General features: G+C 43.4%; 1 protein-coding gene across 7 annotated transcripts in view; it reads left to right on the top strand.

Annotated features, from left to right (window-relative positions):
* Positions 1-21,356, top strand: part of ECSCR (endothelial cell surface expressed chemotaxis and apoptosis regulator) — a 516,073-nt gene that overhangs the window by 200,126 nt on the left and 294,591 nt on the right. For all 7 annotated transcript variants that reach the window (XM_044069006.1, XM_044069007.1, XM_044069008.1 and 4 more), the window contains exon 2: positions 3,429-3,524. In XM_044069006.1, coding sequence (XP_043924941.1) covers positions 3,429-3,524 — 96 coding nt within the window. The remainder of the gene's footprint in view (positions 1-3,428; positions 3,525-21,356) is intronic.

Here is a 21,356-nt window from a genome sequence, read left to right as displayed (position 1 = left end):
GGATACATGTCCATTTTCAGCGGAGGCCCAGGGAGAAAAGCTCCACAAAGACAAACTTACATAGAGTACACAGAAGTTAGCAAACAATTATAAAAACAAAGTGATTATATACAATGGGTTAGTAGTGTTCCCTAGTAGGGACTCACAATTGTCATGGACAGACAATTAAAAGCAAGAGACATCAGATTGGAAGCAGAGCTTGGTGATGTAGTTACAAGTTATGATAATGGCAGAATATGCTTTTAGTTTATAACTTAATCAGGGTTGGTACATGGGCATAGCCAATTCACTTTGAGATACTGTTTGAGGTTTTTTTTTGAAGAGACCTTTGGAGGTTTGTAGGGTTATATAGTTTGGCAACGAATTCCAGGTTTTGCCAATGAAGTTGGCAAACAGGGATTCACTAGCAGAGTTATTAGCTTTGTGGGTTTGGACCAGTAGTTTATCGGCTGACCTTAGGGATCTTAGATTGCTATATGGCTTAATAATATTTTTAAGTGAGGGGGTATCCTCAGGGTGGTACAGAATTTTGTGCGCTCTTAAGAGTTGATTGAATTGAATTAAGCTGGGTAGTTTTTATTTATTTATTTATTTAATTTATTTTTATTTAACATTTGTTGACCGGGAAAGTCCGACTAGGTTCCACAGATCCTGTTTTCAGCGGAGGCCCGAGGAGAAATGCTCCAGATGCATGTCTTTAGAATGTGGGAGGAAACCGGAGTACCCGGAGGAAACCCACGCGAACACAGGGAGAACATGCAAACTCCGCACAGAAGGCACCCCGGCCGAGAATCAAACCAGAGAACCTCTTGCTGTGAGGCGACAGCATTAACCGCTGCACCACTGCGCCGCCCAGTTCTAGCCACTCTAGTTGTTTAAGGTTCTGGCAGTGGTGGGTTCTATAGGTGGAGCCAGTGGTGAATCTGACAATATGATTGTAGCTATGGGACAACTTACCTAGTTCAGATTTGTTGAGGTTTGAGAGTACAGGCGAGGCATATAAGAGAGTAGAGAGTAGGCGTGATCGGGCGATTGCAGTCCTAGCCAGTGGTTTTAAAAATGTCTTGTTTCTATACAGCGATCCAAGCTTCTTATTGATGGTCTGTATGGTTTTGTTGACCTGTAGGTCAAATTTGAGATTATTGTCTATGATAACCCCTAGCAGTTTGGTGTGATTATCTGGGGAATTAGTGGTACCATTGTTAGACATGACAGAGAATGAAAGTGTGGCAGATCTACTAGTGGGGGTGAAGAGTAGAAGTTTAGTTTTATTGGGGTTCAGAAGTAGGCGTTGATTGGTGAGCCAGTTCTTGATAGTGTTAAATGTATTTTGGGTTAAGATTTGCAAGTCGGATGGGGAGGTGGCTGAGCAGATGAGAGTGGAATCATCTGCGTATTGGATGCAGGTGGCTTTAGGGATAGCAGTCTGGAGGTTGTTGATAAAAATAGAGAAGAGTAGTGGACCTAGTATGGACCCTTGAGGGACACCAAGTGTGAGAGGTAACTGGCTGGAGAGTTTGCCCTGCCATAGTACTGCCTGCTGTCTACCAGTCAGGTAGCACTGGAACCATTGGATAGCAGGCTTGTTGAGGGAAATAGATTTTAGTGAAAGAATGAGAAGTTCATGGTTGACCATGTCAAAGGCTTTTGATAGGTCAAGGAAGAGGGCAGAGGTTAGCCTATTGTCATTCCTGTTTTGGTTTATGGCAGTAATAAAGGAAAGGAGGGCTGAGGTGGTGCTGTGGTCCGGCCTGGAACCATGTTGGAGGTATGGGGGTTCAGGGGATGCTTGTCCCCTTCCAATAACAGTTGCTTTTTCCAGTGTTAACACTCAGAGCATGGGCAGTAACCTGCTGATGTTTTTTATAGATGTTTAGCCATTGACATTTTGGATGTCAATGTTTCAATATCTGTTTTATTAACACATATTAGGTAAGGGTTAAATAAGGGGTAGACATAGTGTTCTGAGTGTGTTTGGCACACTTGTATAAGTCTGAGCCTGTCTTGTTTAGTGATAGTGTTAAGGAGCGTTTTGTTTAAAGGTACAGTGTAAAGTTAACATTAGGGGCAGTGGAGGGGACAGGGTTAGGGTTAGCAGGTGTTATGTTTTTTACTACTGTCTTCTGTCATACCAGTGGTTGACTCTCTTTCCTTAGATCCCATGCTCAGGAGTAACTGTGACTCTGGTCATGACCATATAAAGCTGCCCTCCATCTTTGATCACCATTCTGTTAATGGCTTGATGTTCTTGCAGGGTGGGAACTTCCCTTTCTGGTGAATGCAGCATTTCTGAAATTTAGAACTTTGGTGTATGTGCAGTTTTTACCCAATATTTAAATCACATATTTAACCAGAAGGTACAGGAGTAGTTTGCTAAATAGTGCCAGTAGTAATACAGGTTCAAACAGCAGCCTGAGAGCTATGAAACCAGCTGAAGGCAGGGGCATCTTGGGAGGCTGTAAGTGTTTTGTCTCTATCAGGACGGTAGTTGTTAAGTCTTTCTTTAACAGTGCTAATGGTGAATATTGGAGAAACTGAAGAAGAAACTGTTTAGATTACTGCTGTTGATCAGGGGGGGGGCCTTAAATGAGAATAAAAAGGAATCCATCCTATTCTTCATGGGTATTGTCCCATCCCACAGAGGTAGAAACACACTGAGTAGGTTATCAGATAATCCCTTAGAATTTATGCACCTCCCCCTTGCAGTGAATGATGGGCAAGGAGGGGACTATAGGCAGAAGAACTGGTTGGATGGACTGGTCAAAGGATGAGTGCATGAAAAGAGGGATAGAAACCTAAATCAATCAATGTGACATCAGAAAGGGCTGCTTTTCATAGGTTCATAGGTAGGTACTAGGCTATCAGCCCAAGGGCCTACGTAAGCCTAGCCAACAAGGTTCCCTGGCTTACGCCACCCAAGAAAGTTTATTTTCCCTGTGCCACTGTCAAACAGAGACACAGAAGTGATCCCCAGGGTGTATTTCCTATTTCCCATCCACTCATCAAGATTTTTCTTGAAGAGTGCTAATGAAGAACTTTGCTTGACATAGATGGGTAGCCTGTTCCAGAGTATGGGAAGTCTCTGGGACAGGAATCTATCCCTCCCTGTTTCTGGAAGGAATCAACCTGGCAGAGGTAGCCAAAATTTCCACATTTTAGTTTGTATGTTAAAGTCCACCACATTTTCTGACATGACTTCATGAAACCATAAATTAACCAGGAACTTCAGTAATGTGTCAACAAGTGGGCTAAGAGTGAAACACAAAGAACATAAAGCACAATGAAAACAGAACTACAATCCTTTTATACAAAATACATTTTAAGTAGAATAACATTAGAAGAACATCTCTATAAGTACATGCTGCCTGCGCTTACATTTACTTGTATATTCTGCAACTGCTCTTTACAGGTTTCTATTCTTTTTACAGCTGCTGTGGAAATTAGTCCACCAACAACCACATTCACTGTACTAGACGAAGTCCAACTTTCAAACCTGACATCACTTAATAGCTCTTCTGCACAAGGTAGGTACATGAATCGTGTTATGGTCTCTTGGTTATATATTTTTAGATTGTTAATTGTTTAGAATATTAATTTTATGACCCAGACCTAATCTGCATTGACACTGAAATTTTCACTGTATCTTCCTGCAGTGTCTTGATTTCCAAAATGCAGACTGTTGAACAGTGTATGCAAACTCAGCTACAGCAAAAAGTCAAGAAGTTTGAGTCTACTGTCCACATTGTCATATCTTAGACCATTTAAGACAATTTTTAGAAATTCTGCTCATTCTGCTGAAAACATGGGTATGAATAATAAAAAGGCCAATATATTGTATTGATGTCCTTAGTGTGTTACTAGCTGTAGTCTTTTACTCAGTCAATGGTTCTATGACAAAACGTGGGCAGACTAATTCCTATGATTTCCGGTCTTTTGACAGTGTTATTTTCAGTTTTTCATAAGTTACCTTACAAGCTGAATTTATGAGGCAGATGGCAAGGAAATGTATCTTGCAGAGATTAATATTTCACATCATAGGAGGTTGCTACCCTAATGTCCCCCAGGGCCCTTACAAGCCTAGCCAAGTACACCCCCTGTTCCCAAGGGTGTCTGGTTCATGCAAACACTAAAATCAGCATCTATTTCCTCTGACCAAGAGGGACATGGGTGGAATCCCTGGGGCGAATTTCTGATTACCCATCCAATCATCCAATTTGCGCATAAATAGGGACAAATGAGGGGCTTTGTTTATCATGAATAGGAAGCTTCTTCCAAATGTGTGTCTCCAGCAAGTTTAGTTGATGTCACATACCAGGTTATGGTCCTTTGAGCAAGTGACCCGTGTGCCATTTGATTTGCGAATCTGCAGTATTTTCATCAAAGCTAGGTCAGAGATTACTCTATATGCAAGACCCCCGTCGCCTCTGAGCAGTCTGTATAAAACAGAGTAAAGTGTCAATGATTTCAGTCTGTCCACCAAAGACAGATCTTGAAGACCCTGAATTTTCTTTGTAAGGAACCTTTGTGGTCTCTCCAATTGCTGCAGGTGTTTGGAAAGGAGCCTACCAAAGGGAGAGTTGTACTTGATTACTCGATTATTGGCCTGATGAGAGAAGAGTACTGGCATACCACTCAACCTCTTAGTGCACGAAATCTGTACAAAGTCTGAGAAAATGGAGGGGCAATGGCCCAAAAATAGGGACAGATTTTTAAATATTGCTCTTATAAACATAGAAAATTGTTAGAGTAACAGGGTTTGTTTCAACATACGTTTTCTGAAGGATTTGAAGTTTGAAACTCAAATGTATGCCGTTATTTAGTGACTTCAGTCCTCAGATCATCTTAGTGATTTGCCAGACAACCACAAATAATATGAAGAACAGACCAAAAATATGAGGCAAAAATCTGGACATTCTGCAAAAATCTGGACAGCTGAGAAGTATGAGTACAGGGGGTTATAACCTCTTTTTTTTCTGGAGGCAATGCCCTTACTTATGAGATGAGCAATATAAAATGCCCTTCTTACCACTGTGGAGACATGGTGAATAAAGTTAAGACTGCTGTCAACCTGTGTGCCCAGATCTCTCATCACCGACTGTGTGCTTAGGGTATTTTTTATTGATGTGGTAGTTTGCTAGAACATCACACTTGCCAAAGAGGGTGATAATTCATTCTTTTGCATTAAGTTTAAGATCATGATTTTGGCAGTAGTCATTAGTCTGTGTAAGACCTTCTTGCAGAATGTTGACATCCTTAGTGGTTTCAGTGATTGTTCCCAGTTTGCTGTCATCAGCAAACTTTGTCAGCCTCAGTCCTTTAGCCTGTACTTCGGAGAAGTAGATTCTGAACAGTAGGGGTCCAAGAACCGATCCCTGTGTAACACCACTGGTTACAGATTTACTGGAGGAGCTGGAGTTCCCTGTTTTGATCGCATGAGTTCTATCAGTGAGCCCGTTTGCAACCCACCTGACAATATATGGGTTGATACCCAGCTGGGTGTGTTTGTCAGTGATGCCTTTGTGGGGGATTGTGTCAAAGGCCTTGGCTAAATCTAGGTAGGCCGTATGCACAGATGTGGCATCATCTAAGGTTTTGGTGACTGTCTCGAAGAAGTTCACAGAGTTTAACCGGCATGATCTCCCCTTGACAAAGCCAAACTGGGTGGTGTCAAGCATCTGGAGATTTCCTATATCTTTGTTAATAAAGTCCATGATGATTCATTCCATGGTCTTGCAGATAAGGCTGGTCAGGCTAATGGGTCTGTAGTTACCAGGGTCCCTGGATGCACCCCCTTTGTGCAAAGGGATGATGGTAGCTGTTTTCCATTCCACTGAGATGAAGCCAGTGTTTAGGCTGTGATTGAAAAGCGTGCTCAATGGTGATGCTAATTCTTGTTTTAACTCAGGTAGAATGCAGACCAGGATGTTGTCTGGTCCCAGATAGGCTTTGTTTTTAGTCTTGGAGAGAGCATTTAAGACCTGCTCCTCAGAGATACTAGGCAGGGGACAGGTGTTTGGGATGTTTTGGGGTATATGTGGCAGGGACAGGGGAGTGAAGTTTTCACTGAACCTGTCAGCCAGCAGGTTTGCTATATTCACAGATTCTATATATGTAGTATAATTAATTATGAGTTCAGAGCTAATCTGGGTCTTACCTTTGAGGTTACAGATGTAACTAAAGAATGCATTGTGGTTATCCTTGGTTAGGGAACTTAATTTGGATTCTTAGTTAGCTTTGAAGGACTTCACTAGGAGTCTTATTTGCTTGTTTAAGTTGAGGAGGGAGTGTTTCCAGTTTTGAGACCGTTCCTTCCTGCTCTTAGACAGCAGTTCCTTTCTCCTGTTGAATAGCCTATTAATGGCAGTCCACAAAGCAGGTTTGTTTTTCCTTGAAGTTCTTACTTTGCTTCTATCAGGTACAGCAGAGTCAATACAATTGTACAGGTGCTTGTATAAAGCATTGGTGTAAAACTCAGCATAGGTATCTCTTCCATCAGTGGGAGGTAGAGGCTATGAAGCTATCTATGCCATCACCTAAGAGGCTGTAATTGGCATTGGAGAAGTTTTTTAGTCTAGTTGTTGCTGGGGGGGGGGGGGGTTGTGTTATAGTTATTTCTAGCAAGACTGATTTGTGGTCAGCTTTCACCAGGGGTGGACACACACTGGGAGTGGTGAAGCAGTCTCCCATGTTGGTAAGTACCAGGTCCAGGATGTTTGAACCCCTTGTGTGTGTGTCAACCAGCTGGTCCAGGGCATTTGGAGTTAATGAAGTCCAGGAAGTTTTGGGCAAGTGTCTTAGAACACATATAATTTACCCAGTCTATGGACAGGTAATTAAAGTCACCCAAAACCAGGGTGTTTGGTTGTATCTTGATTGACTCAAGTAGATCCAAGTAGGTTAAGTGGATATCCTGATTCATGGAGGGGGTCCTGCAGGTGGTAATGGCCTGAAGAAGGGTCTTACCTACAGTCAATTGCACCTGAAGTAATTAAAGGGAATCATGCTGTTTAACCAATTTAGAGGTGTATTTATCTTTAATGAGTTAATTAGTTCTCATATCTTCAGTTTGTGGTCTTAACATGTGGAAGGAAATGCAACCTGGTATAGCTGGGGTGCTCTCCACAGCCTTAAACCAGGTCTCAGTGAATGCACAAATGTTAGCATCTTCCAGGGTGAGGACTGCTTTCAGTGAGTGCAGTTTCTGGTTTAGACTCCAGGCATTTAGCAGCATAACCTTGAGGTTGTTTTTAGAGGGTATTTTTACATTGGGAACTTTGTTCTTGTGGCACTGCCTGAAAAAGGCACTATGGAGGTGGCAAGAGCCTTAGCCAGTAACCAAAATACCAGGGATAACAGATGAAGACCATCTCTGGCAAAGAATCAAAGTCTGTCGACCATGTCATACCAAGCTGACAGATACTGGATCCACTTTGAATGACAACAGAAACTAAGTCAATGGTTGAAGTCAATCATTTTCTGTTTGTATTGAGGTATCATCTTAGGTAAAGGTAAAATACTGCTTAAGGCTAGGGACATACTTACCTGAGACACATAATCCAAGAACTCAGTCATGTCTCTCTTCATATAGTCCAGTGAGGTAAATCTCAAGTCATTCACACCACCATGGAGTATGACAGAGTCATAACAGTGCCTCTTGTTGAGAGACTTGAGTGCATGTGTGATGTGACGGATCCTGGCACCTGACAGACAACTGACCATAATCTTTTCCTTATCCAGTCTGGTGAAAAGGGCATCTGTGTATCTCACAATTGAGTTGTCTATGACTAAGATGCTTGTTTCTGTGTTATGCCTTAGGGGCTTGACTGGTGTGACACTGGTCTGTGGTATATTATGTCTACTATGTTCTGCAAATGATGTATTATGTGAAGCATGCTAATGTTTGTGGTTGGGAGGTCTCTGGTGTTTAGGTAAGCTTTTTACAAGGACCTCCACATATGTAGGTTTATGTGTTGTTGGGTTGGTAGGTGCAGGAGGGGAGGTGTGCATGTTGACAACCTGCTTAGTAACAGATGGACTGACTGGTGAGCAAGAGAGCCTGGATTGTAGGTTTTTTATATAGATAGATCTCTCACATAATGAATTTGTGTGGACTACAAGAAGTGGGTTGTCAGTGTACATGAGGCAACTGCGACATTATCTCAGGATAACCATGTTGACTAGGCTGGCTGGAGAAACTGTGGGAAATTGCCCATCCATAATGCTAGGTAAGTTGATGTGGTCTGAAACAGGGAAAGGACAGGAGAAGTGGCAAAAATACAAAGGACAAGTGGGTAGGATCAGTGTTGGTACCTCAGGAGCTTCGATGAATGTATCACCTGTCAGTGAGGGACAGTTGTGAGAACTTATCAATGGAGCACCAGCAGAGTACTAAAGGAAATTTTGCAGGCAAAAGTGTTTGCGTCTATAACCACTAACGGTTTCCACCACTGCGTGGCAGCCAGCGATGCATGTATGTATGAATGTAGCAAATGAGCTCAAACTGATCTAAACAAATTAACCAATAAAAAGCTCAAAACTGAGCCCCTTTCCCTCAACCTTCAATCAGATGAGTTCTAACCACACACTCCTGCCTATAGGGTGCAGGGTAACTCTCTCCAACAAAAGATGGCCTGGTTTAGTGCTCAAGTTATACAAACAGTACTAGATTCAGCAGGGCTGAATCTAGTCTATGGTATAGCAAAGTGCAACAATTTCAGAACAAAAAACAGTTCAAATAAGCAGCGATATGGCAACAATGCAGTTCAAAAGTGCAATATACAGTGAAAAATTCTACTTATGTTTTGCAGAGATCATCAGATGGCTTGGATTTGCTTATGTAGCATAGTGTATGCTACATATTAGAAAAGTGAAACAGAAAAGGATGACACACAAAAGGCTAAACCAGAAACACCCACCAACTACATATTTTGGGTGTTATATACCTACGCTATTCATAGGTTCATAGGTGTTTACTAAGCTAATGACCACAAGGACCTTTTTAAGCCTAGCCATGCATCCCAAATCTCTGACAAATTCTGATACCCTTGATAATTGTAAGCACAAGCCTGGGAGATGAACCATTTACAGGTTACCTGTTTACATCAGAGACATAGGTGCCAAACCAGGGATGAATTTCCGTTTTCCCATCCAATTGTTCAAGTTGCATTTGAATTGGATTAGGGAAAAACTCGGCTTCACATGGATGGGGAGCCTGTTCCATAGATGGGGGTAGTCTCTGGGATACATACCTATCTCTCCAGCAGGTCCTATTTATATTACAGGCACGGTTTAAGTCTTTAGAATGGGTAATTCTGGTACTATTTGTTTTGTGGATATGCAGGAGGTCCATCAGAATGAGGTCTGACAATGCCCTTTATGCCAGGCATAGCTCTCCCCTCAAAAGCCTGTAGGAGACAGAATACAGGGATGGGGCCTTGTCTGCATAGGGCATATTACTTATGCCCTATATTCTTTTAGTGAGGAACATCTATGGACATTCCAGTTGTTGGATAATGCTTGGTTAGGTACATACCAGAGCTGCATTGTACTCAGTGATAGGTCAGACAAATGCCGGATACAGTGGAACAATGACTTCCTTGGACTTAGATGCCAAACCTTTGTTTATAAGTTGCGCAACATAGAATGATTTCCTCACCACTATAGACACGTGATGATCAAAGGCTACATTACTATCTATCTGTGTCCCTAAGTCTCTGACTACTGGGTCAACTCTAAGGGGTCTGTTGTCAATATGATACCTACCAGGGATAGGTGACTTCCCAAAGGACACTATTATGCATTTCTTGGCATTTAGTTTTAGTCCATGACTCTGACACCAGTTGTTTGTCTGTGTCAGCCCCTCCTGGAGAACATTTGTGTCAATGTGAGATTCAGTGACGGCTCGTAATTTGCAATCATCTTCAAATTTAGTCAGCCAGAGACCACTAACATTGGCCTTGACTTCTGAGAAGTAAATGCCAAAAAAGAGTGGTCCAAAAACTGATCCCTGAAGGACTCCACTTGTTACTGGCCTCTTTGTAGAGGTGGACTCCCCAATTTTAACTTCCTGGGTCCTGTCTGTTAGCCAGTTGGCTATCTACTGGATGACATATGGGTTTGTACCTAACCCCTTGAGTTTGTCAACAATGCCCAAGTGGGGTATTGTATCAAATGCCTTGGCCAGGTCAAGGTAGGCAGTGTGAATGATTTTGCCCTCATCCATTGCTTTGGTGACCTTCTCAAAGAAGTCCACCAAGTTGAGTAGGCATGGTCTGTCCTTTACGAAACCAAACTAGGTTGGGTCCAGTGTCTGTAGGTTTACTATATCTCTATTGGTCATCTCCATGTTAATTGTTTCCATGACTTTACATATAAGATTAGTGAGACTTATGGGTCTGTAGTTTCTAGGGTCTGTAGATGGCCCACCTTTGTGCAGCGGGATGACTGTTGCCCTTCTCCATTCATGAGGCATGAAGTCTGTTTGGAGGCTGCAGTTAAATAGTAATTCCAGAGGCCCTGACGGAAGGTTGAGGGGGAGAAATGAGTAAAGTTGGAGCTGAATTTATCAGCCAGGAGGTTTGCTATAACTTCTGGCTCAGTATAGGTGGCTCCATTTACAATGATCTCTGCACACAATTGTGTATTGCCTTTGAGATTGTGGACATAGCTAAAGAATGCTTTGTGGTTGTCCTTAGCCTGGGAGGCCACACTTAGTTCAGATTTGGCTTTGGTAGACTTTATTTGTCCTCTGAGTTTAGTTTAGTTTGATGAGAGTGCTTTTATCCTGCAGGGTGCAGCACCTCTTAATTTTTGCCATGATTTTTTTCCTCCTGTTATACATCCGATATCTGACTGATTTTGTGATTCATCAGGGTGGCTTGTTTTTTGAGTTAGTTCTGTACTTCTTCTTGGTGGGTACAGCTGCCTCTATGTAGCTATTAACATGCTTGTACAGGGTTTCTGTGAACAGTTCTGCATAAACAGAAGTGTTATCAGGGTTTATAGGGGCTTGAAATTTTGCCAGGTTCTCACTTAATAGTAGGAGGTTAGCCTTAGAATAGTTCCTGAATATTTCCAGTTTAGTTGCGGGTCCAGGTTTTATTTTTACTTCAAAGGAGACCATTTTGTGGTCTGACCTTACCAAGGAAGGCATTATAGTAGGGGGTGTGCAGCACTCTCCCATATTAGTGTGGACCAGATCCAGTATGGTTGCACCCCTAGTTGGTGTATTGACGAGCTGGTCCAGGGAGTTTGTGTTTACAAAATCCAGGAATCTTTGTGCATGCACTTTTGATGTTGTATAGGATTCCCATTTAACAGTGGGGTAATTAAATTCACCCATGAATATGGTATTGGGTTGGATGATTAGTGTTTCTAATAAGTTTAAATACCTGGTATGGGTTTCCTTGTTTATAGAGGGGGACCTATAGCTTGCAAAGAAGTGGTATTGGATTTTACCTATGGTGATTTGAACATAGAGCAGCTCAAGTGCATAGTCCTGTTTGGCCAGCTTTGAAGTATACTTATTTCTGATGTAACTAGAGACACCTCCACTTTTAGTCCCTGCCTGTGAAGTAGCTGGTCTAAATATGTGGAAGGCGTTGTAACCATGCACTTTTGGTGTGCTGTCCATGGCTTTAAGTCACGTCTCTGAGACCGCACAGACATCAGCATTCTCTAGGGAAAAGAGAGCTTCCAAGGAGTGGAGTTTTTTGTTTAGGCTCCTAGCATTGAACAGTAATACCTTTAGATTTTCTTGGTTTTGATTTGCTATGTCGGAAGTACTTTCAGTTTGGCATTGTCTAAAAAAGGCACTATGGGGGAAGACAATGTTTTAGCTAATATTCAAAATCCTAGGGGGGAGAGGTACAGACCATCCCTGGCAAAGCAGTGTGGTCTGTTGACCATCTCCTTCCATGCTGACAAATATTGCACCCCCTTAGAATGACACCAGGAAACTAAGCCAATTATTAAAGTCAATCGTCTTTTGTTCATATTGTAGCATCATCCTTGGAGAAGGTAAAATGCTGCTCAATGCTAGGTTCATACCAGCCTGAGACACATATTCCAAGAGCTCCATGATGTCTCTCTTCATATAGTCTAGGGAGGTACATCTCAGGTGATTTACCCCTACATGGACTATGACTGAGTCATATTGGCAATTGTGATCCAATAACCTGAGGGCGTGCGTACTGTGACAGATCCTAGCCCCTGGTAAGCAACTGACCGTAACTTTCTGCTTACTCAGCCTGGTGAGAGGGACATCATAGTGTCTCACAATAGAGTCTCTAATGACTAAAATGTTGGATTGTGTGGTGACTTGCCTTATTGGCTTAGAGGTAGAGGCTCCATGAGATGTAGCTCTATGTGTTGATGTGGGTGTTGATCTGAAGTAGTTTACTTCATTTGGTCTTCAACCTGTGGGATACCGGATCTGTATCGGATCTGAGCCGGCAATCTTACTAGCATCTGCTCTGAGCTCCAAGCTCCTCCCCTTACCCATAATACAATTCCACTACCTTCCAACCCCCAGATCTCATTTGCCGCAGTTAGCTGAAGCATCGTGATCTCCAGAGCTCCCAGTTGTAAGTGGGTATTAAAGTCTTTAGAAAGCCTTTTTTCTCTACTAACTTCAGGATAGTGATAGTGCAGGTTCCCTTTCTCCTCCCCTGACTTGATGCATCGTGTGTTCAAACTTTAGTGTTGTTTAGCTTAGTTTTAGCGTAGTTGGTGAGTGCATTGCTTCCCCTCCCCCCCTCAGTGTGTTCTGTGTGTGAGTGTGGTGAGTGGTGTTTTTCAGTGGGAAAATAATATTTTTTCTTCTTGTTTTCCCTTTGGTATTATGGCTGATAAGTCAGTGTTTAAAAGGTGCACTGAGTGTGGCCATAAATTATCCCCAGCAGATGGACACACTCTTTGTGTAATGTGCTTGAGCATGGCCCACCTTAGTACAGACTGCTCTATATGTGCGGGTTTTAACCCGCACACAATCAAGGACAGAAAGGCTAAGTTGGGCCTGAAAGGCCTTCTTCCCACTTTTGAGGCAGTTGCCTCATCCTCAGCTTAAGTCACAGTGACTGCTGTGGCTGCCTCTCCTTCTCTTGCCCTTACTTCTCCTCCCTCCCAGGCTGGGACTCAACCTTCCATTTCAAAACTTGCAGAAGCGGAGCAGAAAAGGGGCAGAGAGAAGGAGAGAGAGCCAAAAGGTAGAACGGAGAAATGCAAGAGGTCTCCGGACCTCCCTTCACCTGTTAAGACCCATAGGATCCGTGACTCCCCTCGGCTCTGATCTCCAAGGTTTTGCTCGGAGCCAGCAGAGAGATGCTCTACATCTAGGGCCTTGGTGCCCCGACCCACAAGGTTGTAGTTCGTGGCCTCGTTGAGGTCCATTTGGTCCTTATCAGAAGTCAACATGGATAAAATGATGAGGAGGTTCATTCGTACTCGGATCTAGATGGGGGTCTTGTCAGCCCTCTCTTCCTCACAAGGGGAGAACTCACTTCCTTTTTTCCAAACGATTTCTCCTTCTCCGATCCATCCACTGGGCTCAGAGTACTCAGATCCAAGGATGGCTTTAGTCAGGGGTTCAGCTCCAACGATACCCACTTCCTTGATGCCGACAGCTGCCTGGAGTGTGTCGGATCCAACTAGCTCAGATCTGAGCCACTCTCGGAGCCAGAGCTTGGGTGTCGGATCTGAGGGAGTGGAACTTTTTTCATCGGCTCTGCCTTTGTTGGGCCAAGTTCCCTCTCTCAGAGCTCTGTCCACTTCGAGCCCAGCTCCAGTTCTCTCATCGGACCCAGGGAGACTGGCTTCCTTATTGGTTCCACAGGAAGTTCGCTCTTCCTCAGCATTTGACGTGGAAGAAAGGGTTCTCTCTGCTTGATCAAGACCCCTAACTATCCACTCAGACTCCGCCCTGATTCCCTCGGCTCTTTCTACAATTCCCATCATTTTATCAGAAGTACAATCCATGCTCAAGGAGCCCCAGACAATTCCCCCCTGAGGAACAAATGGCTTGTGAGTTCCCCCTGGAGAGCCCCACTGGAGATGTGCCACACAAGCATATGTGTAAGAGGAGGCACTTGGCCTCCCCTGAGTCCCTCACCAAGGATATGGACTTGGATGATGGGGAAGGTACTCCCAGATAACCTCCCGTGGATGTCTCCTTTGGAGACATCATGGAAATCCTTCACCAATGGGGGGGTGGGGGTTGGTCTGCCCCCAAACCTGCTTCTGATGACTTCATGTTCCTGGAGGCTTTCGGCATGGGCTCATCTACTTCCTGGATGTCCCCTCCCACAGATCCCTTGGTGGACCTGGTCACCTCATGGGCATAGATGGAGCCGGACACCATGGAACCAATTCCCAAAAGGCCTGACAAGATCTTAAGTCCACCTTCGGCTAGGCCAGCATGGAACAAGGGCTCCCCCGTAGATGCCATGGTGGTAGCAGCAGCCACAAAGAAGGAACTAGCCTAGGAGAGTTCCTTGGTTCATCCTCCTGACCGAGAGTCACGGATGATGGACCGCTTAGGGAAGCAGGTTTACACTTCAGCTACCTTTTCTATTAGGGCAATGAACTACCTAGTCCATGTCACGAGACTCCAACGTGACCTGGTCAAGGAGCTGGTGGAGTCTCTCCCTAAGTCTGTGTTGCAGGAGGGCAAAGACTCTTTCTCCACGAGGATGGCCACTTTGAAAACAGTCGCCAACACATCCATGTGACTCCTTTCTCATGCTATTAAAGGAGCAGCTAGGGTGGCTGGCTACGGCATGTCCATGGGCACAACATCTGGCTCAGACTATGTCAATTTTCGGAACCTTTCAAAGTGTTTTTTGCCAATGCCCCTTATGATGGCTCTACTCTTTTTGGTAAGACCGTCAAAGAGACTTTAGTCCAGAGTGAGAAGGACGGGAAGACACTGTCTGCCGTCGGGATCCACTTCTTGAATCCTCAAAAGTCTTTTTCCTGGAATCAGAGAGGGCAAAAGAAGATGTGGTTCCGGAAGTCACAGTATTCCTGGGACACTCAGGGCTCTTCTTCTTTCCCCAGAGGCAGAGGGGGACAGAATGGATACTGGCTTAGAGACAGAGGGTGTCCAAGGAACTTTGGGTCATGAGAACCGTTCTCAGACAGACGCAGGCAGCAACCCTGAGGGGTGGCCTGACTGCTCTACTCTGGAAGCAGTCGAGGGATGATTGTCCTTGCACCTGGTGGCATAGGAGTCCATAACATCAGACCATTGGGTGCTTCAGATCATATCCAGAGGATACTCTGTCCCTTTTGTGGGTCCTCCCAAATCTCCCAAACACCTCCCAGATGTACCACCCATGCAAAGGGAGGCAGCAGCACAGGAAATTTCCAAGCTGCTAGAAAAATGAGCTTTCTAAACCGTCCTCCCAGATCAGTCTGGATTGGGCTTCTACTCCAGGTTCTTTTTGGTGCCAAACAAAATGGGGGACTTAAGGGTCATTTTGGACCTATCTACCCTGAATCTGCCAGTTGCCAAAGAAAAGTTCCAGATGGCCACACTACAGTCCATCATACCGTACCTGCAAGAGAGTGACTGGATGTGCTCATTAGACCTCCAGGATGCTTACTATCACATAAAAATTTACAGAAGCTCCAGGAGGTTCCTCCACTTCTGGCTAGGAGTCAATCATTACCAATTTCGAGCCCAACCCTTTGGTCTCATCACAGACCCCAGAGTGTTCACCAAAGTGATGATGGTGGTAGCGGCTCACCTGAGGCTTCAGGGGATTCAGGTCTATCTGTATCTGGACGATTGGCTCCTCACTGCTCCCACCAGGTGTCTACTCTCTTAAACCAGGGATTATTTCTTAATCCTTGCCCTGCATTTGGGGATCACAATCAATGCATCCAAAATCACTCCTAGATCCTGTCCAGATGATAAACTACATTGGTGCAAGGATAGATACATTACAGTGCAAAATCTTCCTGACCTCAGAGAGACTACAAAACCTAAGGATGTATGTCTCTCTAATCTGCCATTCTCATCTTCCAGTGGCAGAATCAGTGTTGAGGGCCTTAGGTTCAGTGGCGGCGCCCATAACACTTCTCCCGTGTGCCCAGTTACATATGAGAATTCTACAGTGGCACTAGCTGTACAATGGTCCCTGTTGGAACTTCCATTGTCATATCCAATACAACTCAGTCGAGACTGTTGGACGTCCCTCATATGGTGGATGTGTTCTCTGGACATTTTGGAGGGATGACCCTTTGTTCCAGCCCCTGCCCAAGCCACAGTGACCACGGACGCCTCCCAACTCAGGTGGGGGGACATTGTTCGGGCAGGACAGTCCAAAGCCTGTAGTCCCCTGTAGAGACCAGCTTGCACATAAATGTTCTAGAGATGAGGGTGGTCCTTTTAGCGTTGCAGACCCTTCATGCCTTTCTTCCTCTGGGAACCATTGCAATTAAGTCAGACAACATGTCAGTGGTCTGGTATATCAACAAACAGGGAGGGACCAGGTCTTACCCCCTTTGTCATGAGGCCATGAGAGTGTGGGAATGGGTGATCTCCACAGATCGTTTTCTCATCTCAATGCACATTCTGGGATGGTCCAACATTCTAGTTGACAGGTTAAGTCGGACTATTCTGATGCCTTACGAGTGGTCTCTCAATATTTCAGTAGTGGAGCAGATCTTCCTCGAGTGGGGTCAGCCTTGCTGCAATCTCTTTGCCTCTCCTTCCAACATGAAGTGCGGCGAGTTTTTCGCTCTGAACCCCCTGCTGGGGGAGTCCCACAGAGATGCTGTAGTCCATGCTTGGCCTCCCGGTCTTCTGTATGCTTACTCTCCAGTACCTCTTATTCCCAGGTTTCTGTAGAAAGCTCGTTGACTCAGGAGCAAAGTGATCCTCATTGCCCCATTTTGGCCTTGCCAGGTATGGTTTCCCTTCATTTGGTCTCACCTTCTGGCTCCGCATTGGATCTTGGATCCCATTCAGGATCTGATTTCACATCCATCAAGGGTTCCTCATCCAAATCTGGACAGTTTGAAGCTCACAGCTTGGCTGCTCCAGTTCCTGTGATTGCTAGGACTTGTGGATTATCCTCCTCAGTTAGGTCTATTTTGGTGGCTGCTCATAAGTCTTCTACCAGGAAGGTTTATCGCAGTAAATGGAAACATTTTTCCTTTTGGACCTCTCAAAGGAGTTTAGACCCCTTCACGGCTCCTATTTCTGCCATTCTTGATTCTCCAGCTGATATTTTTCAACACGAAGCTAGTTCTTCTACTGTCAAGGTTCAATTGGTTGCCATTTCTCATTTTCATGCGGGTGAGAATTCTGCCTCACTAGCCTCCTCCAGGCTGTGTAAAGCCTTTATCAAAGGGACTTTTCTGTTATGCCCCCCCGGTCAAGGATCCTGTTCCCCATGGGACCTTACTATGGTTCTTCTAGCTCTGGTCGCTCCACCTTTTGAACCCACTGCAACCACAGATCAAAAATCCTTATCTTGGAAAACAGATTTTCCACTGGCTATTACCTCTGCAAAAAGGGTTTCAGAACTGCAGGCATTGTCCATCCTTTCTTCCTTAGGTGGCATCACCAGTTAATATCAATCAAACTATCAATTTACAGTTTTTTTTTCCTAATTTTGCTAACAAGATGAAATACAAACTCCACCTGCTGGATATTCATAGACAGTTACGATTCTATTTATACAGGACAAAAAATTTCAGTAAATTTGATCAATTGTTTGTATCCTTCTATAAACCCTGTTTGGGTAAACCTATCTCCAAGGTCACTATTGCTAGGTGGATTTCTTCATGCATCCTTCAGGTCTATAAGGACAGAGGCATGTCTCCTCCGGGTCAGGTGAAAGCTCATTCCACTAGGTCCATGGCTACATCTGTGGCCTTTTGGTCTAGAGTCTCTTTGGATGATATTTGTTCTGCAGCTTCTTGGTCCTCATCTCATACATTTATTTCTCATTACAAATTGGATTTGACTTCCAGAAGGAGAGCATCCTTTGGTTCCGTGGTGCTCTGGAATATCCTTCCATGAGGGCCACCCAGGAGTTTAATAGCTGGGGACTCTGTCCCACAGGTTGAAGACCAAATGAAGTTAACTACTTCAGATAAAGAAGTTATATACTCACCATAACATTCCATCTGAGTAGTTCTACTTCATTTGTCTTCAAACGTCCCTCCTTCCTTCCCCCGGACCTTGGCATATGAACAGCCTACAGGCTGCAGTTATAGGTCACAAGTATTTTTCAGGTCGGGTTATCAGTATAAGAATCAGCAAACTCGATCTGGGGGTTGGAAGGTAGTGGAGGTGTATTATGGGTAAGGGGAGGAGCTTGGAGCTTGGAGCAGATGCTAGTAAGATTGCCGGCTCGGACCCGATACGGATGTGGTATCCCACAGGTTGAAGACAAATGAAGTAGACCTACTGAGATGGAACGTTATGGTGAATACATAACTTCTTTTTTTTGAAAGAGTGCATTTGGGGCTACTGAGGGTATTTCTTACATGTACTTTGTCTAGGAGGTCTTTGTGGTTTAGGAAGGTTACATGTAAGTTCCTCAGCATATATGGGTCTATATGTCTGCTTTGAATTGTGTGTGATGGGTGCAGCATGTGTACTACTGATAACCTTATTGTCATTAGGGGTACTTTTATGTGAGATCTTTGCCTCCAGTGACATTGTGTAAATGCATCTCTCACATACCATATCAGTTTGTTTGAGAATTAACTGGTTGTCATTACAGTAAATGCTGAAGATACACCATCTGAACAACAAGGGGAAATAAAAGTGTCTCCTTTATTCCTATGTACAACCTTCCATAGTTTATTGCTTTCTGTTTTGCCTTCTCATTTGTTACCCATAGTGCATTATTCCTATAAAGGATGACACATTCACAGTTACTGATATACACTTGTATACTGATTTGCTTTTCTGTGCTTACTGAGTTTAGCACATTTTGAAAACAGAATAGACAATAAAATACCTCTATAAAACAATTATGTAGAATGTCCAGATTTTTATCTCATATTTTTGGTCTGTTTGTCATAAAAGTTGTGATTTTCTGGCAAATTACTGAGGTTTGAAGTAGGTAAATAATTATAAACACTTGAGTTTCAGAATTGATATCCTGCAGAAAATGCATATTAATGCAAAACATGTTATTCTAGCAACTTTCTAAGTCTATAAGAGCAATATTTAAAATCCGTCCCTGATTTTTGGCTGTTGCCCCCCCCCCCCCCCATTATGTTTGGCTTTGTCTATAATTCTTGCACTACAAGGTTGAGAGGTATGCTATAAAACTTATAGTAACCCTCATGGTGATACTTCTATGTACTTTTCTGCTCTCTTCCATTTTTTAGTTATAAAGCTATCTGTTTGCATTTTTTAATTTGTTCTGGGACCTTGGTCTTGTATTTTAATTAACAGTTGTGGGAAGATTGTATGTCTGAATTATTCTGCACTTCTACATCAACAAGTAGAATTACTTGTAAAAGCTATCCATTTGAATATTAAACCCTGCTGGGCCATAATCTTGTACTTTAATTCACAGTCATCTGGCAGGACTGAGTACTGCAACAAATATGAGCCTTAGTAATTTATTACTGAATTTGGTACTTCCTTATTATAGCAGTCCCCATGATAGCGGCCTTGGGCGATGCAATTCAGTGTTTACATATGGTTCTGGTACATCACATTTAGAAATGTATTGACTTCTGATAAACTGGATAGTTTTGGTTCTCTCTGGAAGAAATTAGTCATATGTTATCCTCAAAGCTTTTTGGAAGGTATTTGACAATTCTGGAAATGAGTGTGGATGAAATACATATCGAGTATCAGCTAAAAAGGGGTGGGTGATTGGGAACAGTTATTATCATAAATTATTGTAAAAAAATATGAACATTTGTTGGTCTCCACACCTCCACACCCTGTGCACATCTACGGTTTCCAAACCAAAGTTGTAGCAGTGCAGTCTATTTTGTATACTGTAACATTTTCAACTAACACTCGACCAACTGTCATTTGACTATAAGTCTATATAGCTGGTTCACGGTAAACCGAATAGTAATTGCAGTATTTAAATATTTCAGCAATTGGTTGTATATTACCACCTCTGATTTTCTTCATCAGGTACACATTGAAATCCTGCTTTCAATTTTTTAAGTTGTATACTGAAGCAATAAGCATTGCAGTTGGCATCACGGATATCGCATATCGGCAACCACAGACACTATCGCAGGGGTCGCTATAATAAAGAAGTACCCTGAATTTTTCCCCAAAAACAGGGTTACTGGTAAATTTCTGAACAGTCTCTGCCTTAAACTGCAGTAAAAGTTCAATGGTGAGAGAATTGTCTCTGCTCCAGTGTGTACTTCAGTGCTTTTATATCATTCACCTGCTTAATGCTGCCTTCTGTGTCTGCCCCCCCCCCCCACTAACACATGAAGCTACAATTTCTGAAAGTTCGCCAATATTGCCTTTATTTGGCTGGATGCCTCTCTAGCTAGCTTGCCTGTCCCTTGAAATTTTTTTTCCTAATCCTTGCACCCTTTTGCTGGCTGTACCTCTATCTCCACCCCTTATGGCAGTCTAATTTGCAAAGGTCCTCCTTCCCTCCTGTCTTTCATTGCTATTGTATGTTGCACAAGCTATTTAAGTACTCTTTCCACACATTGTTTTCCATAGATCCTTGATACAAAATGCCCACCCAGAAAACCAGCATTGTTCTTGAGTAAACCTCCTTCACTACTACTCCTGCTCACTTTTCTAGAAGTGCCAAATAAAACCAGTCCACCTAATGTCAATACACATTAGAAGAGACTCACAAGTACAGTGCTACCAAAAACTAATTAAATAACTAACTGGAAATCCCTTTCTGAAGACGATGTCAAGACAGTCTTACAACAGTAACAATGAAAGGAAGAGCAATTTGTTTACAAAAAATTCAGTGGAATGCACATATGAAAGCAAGAAAAAGTAGTGATTAGTCAAAACAGCTTAAGCAAGTGCAATTTATCAATCAAAGGTACTTAATTTTGCCTGGATTGCACTGGATACAAGTAAAAAACACTTCTGGAGAAGTGTCAAAATTCAGTGCCCTTCCAAATCCCGAGAATACAGTAGCCTGTGCTGAATTGCTCTCAGAAACTCTGCACAACCATGTCAGTGGCTGCATAGAGGCTGCTGTACCAACCAGAAGTAAGTCCAGGACAAGACCCAGAAACAAATCATTTATGTGGCATCCTAAATTAAACAGGATACACACTGTAAAAGTTGCAGACTCCAAATCTGACTTTAAACCAGTGACAAGTGGGGTACCACAGGGTTCAGTCCTGGGACCTCTCCTGTTTGGTATCTACTT

Source organism: Protopterus annectens, chromosome 4.part0 (assembly GCF_019279795.1).
Source record: "Protopterus annectens isolate FY-2018-M chromosome 4.part0, PAN1.0, whole genome shotgun sequence".
Classification (NCBI taxonomy): domain Eukaryota; kingdom Metazoa; phylum Chordata; order Ceratodontiformes; family Protopteridae; genus Protopterus; species Protopterus annectens.
This window is presented reverse-complemented; position numbering and strand designations above follow the sequence as displayed.